Source organism: Mirounga leonina, unplaced genomic scaffold, assembly GCF_011800145.1.
Source record: "Mirounga leonina isolate KUSES-001 unplaced genomic scaffold, KU_Mleo_1.0 Mir_173, whole genome shotgun sequence".
In the NCBI taxonomy this organism is placed as follows: domain Eukaryota; kingdom Metazoa; phylum Chordata; class Mammalia; order Carnivora; family Phocidae; genus Mirounga; species Mirounga leonina.
This window is the reverse complement of record NW_023270447.1, coordinates 79,276,620-79,286,277: the sequence shown is the minus strand read 5'-3', so window position 1 is coordinate 79,286,277 and position 9,658 is coordinate 79,276,620. Positions and strand designations below refer to the sequence as shown.

Sequence of the window (9,658 nt, the reverse complement as noted above, 5' to 3'; positions counted from 1 at the left end):
TTTCATGCTTAAGGGAAATGCAACAGTTTTGTGTCTCACCATTACTGAACAGCATCCCCACCACAGCAAAGCACACGGGCCAGACGAAGTTGGAGGGCAATGTTTATCTTAGAAATGAATGTGACCACATATGAAAAATACCACTTGGCGTTAGGTGGAAAAACACACATAAAAATCAGTCCCCCACCCCTTGGTACTCAATGCTGCATCTCCCCCTGAGGTAAGGTTGCGTCATGGTCACACAGCTTTATAAAAAACAAAAAACAAGAAACAAAACACCATAAAGGAAGACCCAATCCTACATAACCCCCATCTGCGTGTCTTAAGGAGTCCCAGGGCTCTGCCCCCTCAGTCAGACTTCTCCTTCTCCTTCATGTGTAAGAAGACTGTGCTGAAGATGAAGAGCCCCAGCATCATGGAGAAGGCACTGGCGTAGTAGGGGTAGGCCGAGGGGATGAAGCGCTCGTACTGCGTGTGCTGCAGTGGCCTCACGGACACCTAGAACAGGACAGAGGTGACAGGTCCGGGCCACCCGGCAGCCCAGGCGGGGCCCCTGTGGCCAAAAGGGGACTGTGACTTACGCTCACCTGAGTGGAAGAGTGTAAGTGCGTGTAGCCCAGCCGGTTGTAATCCACTTTAAACTGGAACACTCCGTACACATCAGGCAACTTGAACTGGACGCTGTACTTGCCACCTGGGGAAGAGCCGAGACCATCACCGGGAGGGGTTTGCTGCCTCACGAGAGCAGCGCCACAGTGGGCCTGTCGTCCCGCAGCTTTCCCGGCACCACCATTACTTGCCTTTCTTCTTCAAGAACGTCCTCACAAAAGGATCGATGCGGACAAACTCCAGCTGAATGTCATCACCGTCAAAGGGGACCCATCTGCCATTTGAGAGCTGCTCGATCACAATGCTGTACTCCTGAGACAACAGGCTGGTTAGCCGGGGGTGGGGGCGACCACCCTCAGAGCTGCCCCGAACCACTCGTGAGCCTGGCAGGAACTCCAGGGCGAGCCCCCCACCAGCCACCCCGGGCCGGGAACTCCCAGCCACGGCTCGGCACAGGACCATCCACGTCTGCACCCAGACCACTCCACTCGCAAGTGGGCCGGGTGCTCTCGGGCCTCCCTGCTGCCGCCTTCCCTACCCCTTTTCATCCTCCAGACCCGACTCCAGTGTTCCCCCAGTGACCCCGGCTCCCAGCAGCGTGCGCCCGCGAAGCCCTCCCGCTCCTGCACTTGCACAGCAAAGCCAAGGCCCTTCAGAAGAAGGTCTCCTTAGCCGTCAGCTCATGTGCCGGGTGCTCTGCACCCACACTGATGTTCTTAGGGATAGAGATGCATCTTCTTATTTAGGCCACTAAGCCCATCAGAGAAACGTTCAAAAAAGGCTTTCAAGCTGAAGCAACGTGGCCCAAACGCCAGGGGGCCCTCCTGCTCCAAGACGCTCTTACCACGAGGTCAGTGACCGTGTAGGCGTTGGGTGGGGCTGTCTCACCCACCCGATGGTGGGACACGGGCCCCACACGGAGGACCCCTTCCTCCTTGAACACCCAGCGGGAGAGGGCCAGAGCTAGCTCGTAGTTGCCTGTCTGGGAATACCTGCACGAGGGGAAAACGAGAGGCTAGAGCACCAGAACCAGCTTCTCTCCGCAGCGGTGCCTGAGAGGCGAGACGAGTCCCTAGTCATCGAGAGAAACTGCACAAAACCAATTTCTGCCTGGGGGCCGGACATATCGAGGTAGCCTGCTTAAAGGGAACACGGAAGAGCTGTCAGGTGGTGCTGCTCTGGGGGTCGCCTGTATAATACATACACGTCGAACCACGTCCAGATAAGCCATTACTACCCTGAAAAGTCCGCAGCGCCGACACCAGAACAGCAACAAAGTCAAGTTTTCAAATCATTTTAAAGTACCTGAGGACAGCTAGCCTCTGGCACCCCTCCAGCTAAAAGGCTCCTTCTTCCCCAGCGCCCCAGACCACACGCCCCGGAGCCCCCCAGCACCGACCTCTGGGAGCCGGGCACAGCCTTCTGCACTGCCGAGTTGAAGAACGCGTCGCTGAAGAAGTCCAGGGAGCCGCTGAAGATGACCCGGGCGTTATTCCTGGCCTGGAGCCCAGCAATGAGCAGGGTGTTCTTCCCCACTGCATGGGGGTACTGGGAACGACGGGGGGCTGTCATCCAGGAGAACCCGGGCAAAGGACAAGCAGCTGGACCACAACCACCTGGGTCCTACCTGATGGTGGCACCTGAGGCCCCGTGGCCTCTGCCCCTTCCCGCTTCTACCAACCCCTCATTGCCCAGCCCCCCGCAAAGTGAGCTCTCCTGCTTGCTGCCTTTTTTCTTTTTGAGAGAGAAAGAAGGGGGCACAGGGAGAATCTCAAGCAGGCTCCCCAACAAAGGGCTCAATCTCACAACCGGAGCTGCAATCAAGAGTCGGATACTTAACCGACTGAGCCACCCAGGAGCCCCGCTTCTCATTTTCAAATAAAGTGCTCTACCCCCAGGTCCAGGACCTAGAGGCCTCAAGGCTGCAAAGGCCCTCACCTGGGTGATAGGTTTATCCGGGAAGAAGGAGTAAGAGGTGGAAGAGCCCGTCAGGATGTCCAATACCAAAGGGTTGTCAGGATCTGCCACCATCCTGTGGAAGGAAAAGAGAACACCCAACAGGGACTCTGAGGACTGAGCCCAAGGACCTGGGGTCCCTACGGGCCATTTCCTCACAGGGAGGAGGCCTGCCTTCTCAACAGCTGAAGCCCTGGCAGCAACAGCGGCCCTCCTCCCACTGCAACAATGAAGTTGAGTTTCCTCAATCAACTTCACCCACATCCTCCAGGGAAAGGAATGCCCCAAATCATCAAGTGTGGGTTACTTTCCCAACAAAAGAAAGCGATCCTGTCCTTCCCAGGTTTCGAGCACTTGTGCCTGCTCACTCACCCAACACCTCTAAAGAGGATGGGGTTCAGAGATGATCTCCCGACAATGGTTGGGGCCTTCAGCAGGTTCTCGGGGTCAGCCACAATGAGCGTATGCTGCGGCAGCAGAGGGAAAGACGGGGGTCAGGAAAAGGTGCCCCCATGCCAAGCACTCCCTCCCGACCTCCTCTCAGTTTCCAGGCTGAACTCTGCTGTAAGGGCTTGATTACCTGGCCAAGGTCTGAGATGTCATAGTTGTGATGGTCAATGACAGCCGTTTTCTCCTCATCAAACTCAATCCCACACTCACTGCCCAGCTCTCGAAGAGGATCACCTGCACAGACCCAAGAAATGCCTGACTCAGCCCTTCCAGGTGTGCCCTGGCCCAAGCAGGGTCACTTGCCCTGGCATCTTGGTGACTTGCTCTCTCCCCCAGAGCCCTGCAGCTTCACTTGGCTGAGGTCAGGCCCAGCTGGACCGCAGGACCACAGCACGGCATTCTGACTGCAGGGGTCATAATCTGAATGGGTAACACCAACGACACCTGGCCACCTCCACCCACAATACACAAAAACCCCTGTTGGGGCAAAGCAGTTACCTCAGACAGACTTGACCTGGATGAGCCTGGCCTCACAGGACTTCTCTCCTCCTCGTCACCCCCAACAAGAAGCCCACCCAGAATGGTTCTAAACATCTGGCAATGCTGGGGTGCCTGGGTGGCTCAGTCGGTTAAGTGTCTGCCTTTGGCTCACGTCATGGTCTCAAGCCCCAAGTCAGGCTCCCTGCTCAGTGGGGAGTCTGCTTCTCCCTCTCCCTCCCCCCATTCTCGTGCTCTCTCTCTCTCTCTCTCTCAAATAAAATCTTTAAAAAAATAAACATCTGTCAATGCTGAGAAACATCTGTCAATGCCGAGAAAAACGAAACCCGACTGGCCGGGTGCTGTGCCCGCTGAAGCTGGGTGATGGCGTGCGGGCTTCAGGATTCTGCTCTCTCCCTACTGCCAGGCATCTTTGAAAATTGCCAAAATAGGAAACAAAAAAATAATCTATCAAAATGCTCTGGGGTCTGCCCAAGTAGCCCCTACTTGTCGTCTTTTTGTAAGGGAAGCCCCACCAACCTGAACAAAAACAAAACAAAATTGGGAAAAAACAGGGTCCCCAGCCCTTAACAGGCCCCACATCTCCCTGGTTCTGGTCACAGGAAAGCACAGGAGGGACTGAATGGCTCTGTAGTTCCCACACTCACTGCCCAGGCCCGCCCAGTGAGCGCCAATCTAGCAGCTTCCATTTGTAAAACTCGCCAAGCTTCCCGGAGAAATGATGGAAAGCACTAAACCTTTCCAGGCCAGACTTACCAATGTCTGAGCTGGCGGCCACCAGGACACTGCCTCCCCCGTCGATAAATGTACTGATGGTCTCCACGTTGATGCTGCCTCCGAAATCTGAAAGAAGCACCAGACTTAGCGAGCCCGAGTGCTCCTCTGACATGCGGGCGGGGAGGGCGGACCGCGGACCAGCCACGATCCATCCCAGAAGCGCCCTCTGTGGCCCGAAACGAGATGGTCATTTACCATATATGCCCATTTCCCCAAACTGAAGATCCTAAAGTAATGACTTGAATTCATAAACGTTTAACTCTCACAAGTATAAATGACATATCAAACACCTACCGGGGCGCCTGGGTGGCTCAGTTGGTTAACCGACTGCCTTCGGCTCAGGTCATGATCCTGGAGTCCCGGGATCAAGTCCCGCATTGGGCTCCCTGCTCGGCGAGGAGCCTGCTTCTCCCTCTAACCCTCCCCCCTCTCATGTACTCTCTCGCTCTCTCAAATAAATAAATAAATCGTAAAAAAAAAAAAAAAACCCTACCAATTATAGTTGTCAAGTTAGTTATACACATTTCAAGTCACATACATATGTTCAGAAATGCTGCATTTCCCCACTCACACTTCATGATACACCACCTGCGCCTTTCACATCAGCATCTCTGCATCACTGGAACCACTTCGGGCTGCCAGTTTTCCAGAGCCCGTCAATTTCACTTCCATCTAAACGGTCTGTGAATGAACACTTCTGAACTGAGGATGATGCGGTCACTTGACACTGGTACTCATTTGCCCACATGCAGAACTTCTCCCCTATTAAGCCTGTGATTTAGGTCCACGGGAGCCGTAACAGACCCACTTTGTAGACTGCTTTTATCCCCAGAAAGTCTCATTAACTTCCACCCTGTGTACTTATAAGACGGTATCTTTCTTTGGTCAGTCAATCCGGTCAGGGGACTGCCATGAGCATCCAGACCCAGATCAAGAGTCTTCCCCAAAGTGCACCCCGATGTTCAACATAAAGTAATGGAGGGAGTGCTCAGGAATTCACTTAGTCATTACATACCATTATTTTTTGTGTGCAGAAAAAAAAAGGACAGTGGGAGGGAGGGGAGCTACATATAAAGCCTAGTCAGGGAAGACCTGAGGCACGGAGCATCTGAGGTGTGAGCGTGGCCCAGGTAGCACAGGGGGGCATCGAGAACAACAGGTGCAAGGTCCCCGAGGCAGGTGAGCCCGTCCCAGCTAGGAGCCCAGTGTGGCTCGGCTGGAGTATCAAGGGGCGAGCAAAAGCAAACGAGGCCGTGCTGAAGCGAGGAGGGCAGCTCATGAGGCTTTGCAGGCCCCTGTGAGCTTGGCCATGAGGAGGAGCCACTGGAGGCTTTTGAACAGGACACCAACATGACCTGCTTTATATTTTTGAAGGACAATTCTGGCAGCTCAGTGGAGAATCGGGTACGGGGACTAGAATGGAAGCAGAGCAGTGGGTTAGGAGGCCACTGCGATAATCCAGGCAGTGAAGAGTAGAGGGAAAAGGAGGGAGGGAAGAGAGGAGGAGGAAGACAGGAGATGGGCCTGCACTCCTATTCTGAAGGTGAAGTCAGCAGGGCGTGTGACAGACTGGAAATGGGGGGGGCGCTAAGGACAACCCCAAGATTTCCGGCTCAAGCAACGGGAAGGGTGGAAGTGCCATGTACTGAGACTGGATAGAGAAGTCTGTCCATTACACATCCATTATGAGTCCATAATTATGACTGTGTAAAGAGAGGACTATGAGAATGGCCCTCTTTCCTGAGGGGTAATTTTCAGGAAAAAACAAAAAAGCAGCTTACCTTACCTTTAAGCACAGACAGAATATCTTGTACCTGGGGACTTTACCTCTTCTACTACATTCAGAAAGCCATCTATCCACCCTCCTACAGGACAGGCCAGGCAGAGTCTGATGATTCAAAAGCAGCTCCTGGTACTACACTACAGTGGACAGTGTGGGTCCCAACCAGGGGCAATTCTGCCTTAAGAGCAATGTCTGGAGGTGGCTACTGCCACCTAGTGCGTACAGGCTCAGAATGCTGCTAAACATCTTACAACGCACAAGACCGCCCCCTACAACAAAGAATTATCCAGTCCCAAGTGTCCAGAAGCGCCACTGTTGTGAAATCCTTGTACAGTGGCAAGAACCCAGGCTGTGTGACAGAGCCACCTGGGCTTGAATCTAGGAAACCCCTCCACCTTTCTGAGCCCATGTGCCCATCTATAAAACAGGACCTAGTTTTTTCCGGGTACAAAGGATGTGCTAAAGATCATTCTTCTATGGCCATCACTGCATGTGACTTGCTAGCTTCCTAATCCCAGAGTCAGCGAGGAACCCACTGATGCATGGGGAAGGAAGCCAGGCTGGGTTCTCATACCTGAGAGGGCTAACGGTAGTCACAGTACCACGGAAGGGCCCTCGGAGCCAGGGCCAAACTCTTACCATGAACTCCCCCCAGCACAGACAAGCCTTCTCCCCAGGAGCGCCCATGAAGCTTTCCTGCAGCATGTGGGACTTATTGTGCTAGGTGCAGAAAAGGTGCAACAGTGATGTGGGGCAGAGCTTTAAACAACACTGAGTCTCAGAGAGGCTTCTTCCCTTTCCAATTATTTTTCAAGCCTGCTCATCAAAGAGAATGTCTTAGTTTGATACTGATCTTTTTTTTAAGATTTTATTTATTTATTTGATAGAGAGACAGATAGTGACAGAGATAGCAAGAAAAAGCACAAGCAGGGAGAGAGGCAAAGGGAGAGGGAGAAGCAGGCTCCCCGTGGAGCAGGGAACTGGACGTGGGGCTCAATCCCAGGACCCTGAGATCATGACCTGAGCTGAAGGCAGACGCTTAACGACTGAGCCACCCAGGCGCCCCAGTTTGATACTGATCTTAACACTTCTCTAATGTTTGCTAGTCTCCTTTAAGTGGAAGCCCCGGACTCAGCCTTTAGCAAGAGAAGCTGGCTAGAACTTACAGCGTTTACTCTATTTATAGTTACCTTCTCCTGAAAATAAGTGATGATACTGGCTTTCTATTTTTAGTGGTGATACCGGGTTCATGACTGGTTTCCTTTTAAAATATTGTTACGGTTTGTTTTTTTTTTAAAGGGATCAATTTAAAGAAAACATTAAGTAATTATTAATGGGTGATATGGAATACAATAAAAAATCAGGAAGGAGGTACGGAAATGATTTGAGAATGAAATGATTAAGATTTGAGAAACACTGTTTATGTTCTCTGACATTCCCAAAGAGCCTAGCTCGGCCGCCCCCCAACCCATCTCACCCACAGCTCACTTCCTTCTCAGGAAGCTCCCATCCACCTGAGCACAACTTGTAAGCTCTCTGTCACAGGAATACTTAAGTATCAATTGGATAAGCCAGTGAAGACATTCATTTGTTCAACCACCAGCTCTCTCCTGTGGCTGCTGGACATACCCGTCCAGTCTCCAATAGGGGGCTTGGCTAGATTATGGCTAATGTTCTAGCCATGAGAAACTGTGAATCCATCTCAATTCTTACCATCAACTATCACAATGCCTCTGTAGGCAAACTATTTAATAGCATGCCATTTTCTCTACCCACACACGCTAACCCAAGCAGGGGCGCTCTCCATCTTTCCTACCAGGCCCTTTATAAGAGAAAAGCGCCTTCTCAGGGTAGCAGGGCCTGCGCTTCCAGGTCCGTGCAACACTTGACCCCACAACCCTCAGCTGTGTCTTTTAGAAAGGAGACATTCCCTCCTGGGCCCAGGTCAGAACTGAACATTTTCCCTTCCTTGGCAACAGTGCCCAGGGCTGGTGACCCATGCCATGACCCACAAAATGCACAAGATCCAGAAGAAAGCGATCAATCAATCGTGGGCCTTGAATCCCAGTTCTGGGAGCGACCTGCAGCCCTTACCTTCTACCGAGGGGGAGAAGATGATGAGATTGTCGTAGAGGAACTCCCCGTACTTAATGAGGGACAGGCTGGGGTCATCTGCGGTCTTGAATGTGAGTTCAAAGGCCCTGTCTGGACGAGAAGGAAACAGGGAGCTGAGACAGACGGGACGCCAAGGAAAAGCACCGCTGCAGAGAGCACGACCGCCCCACCACCCCCGAGCGAGAGGCCAGAGCGGGCAGGCCCTTCGTGGAAAATCAGTGGGAGGGAGGGAGGGAGGGTGGTCGCTGCCCTGGATTCGGGGGCCTTTCCAACCCGACTCTCCCCGCGCCGCCCCCTCGGGCCCCGGTCTCACCTTTCAGGCTTCGGAAAAAAAGCGAGTGCGTCTCCCGCAGGTTGAGGTTGTCCAGCAGCACTAAGGTGCGAGGACCGCTAGCGGAGGCCGGGCCAAGCAAGCGCAGCAGCAGCCACAGGAGAGACCAAACGCGGGCCGCGGCGCCGGGGTCCATCTTCCTCCTCCTGCCAAGAACCCAGGCACCTGGGCACCGGAAGTGCCCCGTCTAGGCCGCCCAATCGCAGCTCGTGGTCTTGGAGCACCACCCGGAAGCGATCTGGGTACGCCGCGGCCAGACAGCCGGAGCTGCAGCTGGGACGGAGAAGAGCGGGGAGCACCACCGGAAGTGCCCCGGCTGGGGGCGGAGTCTCTGAACCCTATTGGCGGAAGGGGCGAGAGGTTCCGCCTCCTCAAAGGAAAAGGCTCAATCCTAGAAAGACAGCTCCGCAGCCGCAGCCAACCAACAAGGCCAAGCGCCCGTAGGCTCCGCCCAGGCCGGACTCCCGCCCCGATCTGGATCCCGCCTCTTCATCGGTCCGGCAAGTCCCTCACGGATACTTCCTCGGTGCTGCCTGGCGGGGTCCTCCCAGGCCCAGGATAGACTCGGGACTAAGAACCTGGCCCCACCTCCACCATCTCCAGGGAGGAAGGGTTGGAAAACTAAGACGAGGGACACTTTGAATCTCCTGCCGCTCACGGGCCCAGGGGCCTGGGGACGGGCCTGTCCTGCCCGGCCTGGCGGCCCACGTGGGAGCCAGCGTGGAGGGGCGGCGAGCCGGCCTACCGACTGAAACTCTCAGGCTGGGTTCATGTCTCACCGCCCCCTCGCACTAACCTTGCTGCTAGGGCATTTCACGCATCTCCGGGCCCACTCCTAGGCTGGAAATAGAAACGACAGCGAAGCCCAGCTCTCCCACTTACCTGCGTGCCTTTGGAAAAGCCTGGGCTCGTGGGAGCTGTAGGGCAGGTTCTGAAGCAGTTGGTGCAGAGTGAGGCTGAGCGTCCCCTCAGTAATCCTGGCTCCCACCCCTTCTAAATTGATGGGGCTCACCTCAGCCCCACCACGGGTCTGAGTAAAACCTACCACAAGCAGCACCAAGATTTCAGTTACTCCCTGGGTCCCAACCACAATCCTGGGTAATTGTGAATTAATGCAAAATACGGAGGAGAAGGAACAA

The 9,658-nt window shown here is 54.2% G+C and overlaps 1 protein-coding gene across 1 annotated transcript; it reads right to left on the bottom strand.

Annotated features, from left to right (window-relative positions):
- Window positions 1-89: 89 nt before the first annotated feature.
- Window positions 90-8,743, bottom strand: DDOST (dolichyl-diphosphooligosaccharide--protein glycosyltransferase non-catalytic subunit). The gene is made up of 11 exons (XM_035019606.1): window positions 8,502-8,743; window positions 8,168-8,278; window positions 4,270-4,356; window positions 3,146-3,249; window positions 2,938-3,032; window positions 2,548-2,641; window positions 2,009-2,157; window positions 1,454-1,601; window positions 801-921; window positions 588-694; window positions 90-498 (listed from the first exon to the last, which is right to left on the bottom strand). Exons 1-11 carry the CDS (start codon window positions 8,653-8,655, stop codon window positions 349-351), a joined length of 1,320 nt encoding a protein of 439 aa, XP_034875497.1. The 5' UTR covers window positions 8,656-8,743; the 3' UTR covers window positions 90-348.
- Window positions 8,744-9,658: the final 915 nt, after the last annotated feature.

Excerpts from the sequence above, each read along its gene's own strand:
- DDOST (XM_035019606.1), bottom strand. The coding sequence starts at position 8,655 with ATGGACCCCGGCGCCGCGGCCCGCGTTTGGTCTCTCCTGTGGCTGCTG. Across the intron at positions 3,033-3,145 it reads ACATCTCAGACCTTGGCCAG|CATACGCTCATTGTGGCTGA; the intron begins GTAATCAAGCCC and ends CTGCTGCCGCAG. Across the intron at positions 2,158-2,547 it reads CGGATAAACCTATCACCCAG|TACCCCCATGCAGTGGGGAA; the intron begins GTGAGGGCCTTT and ends CGTCGTTCCCAG.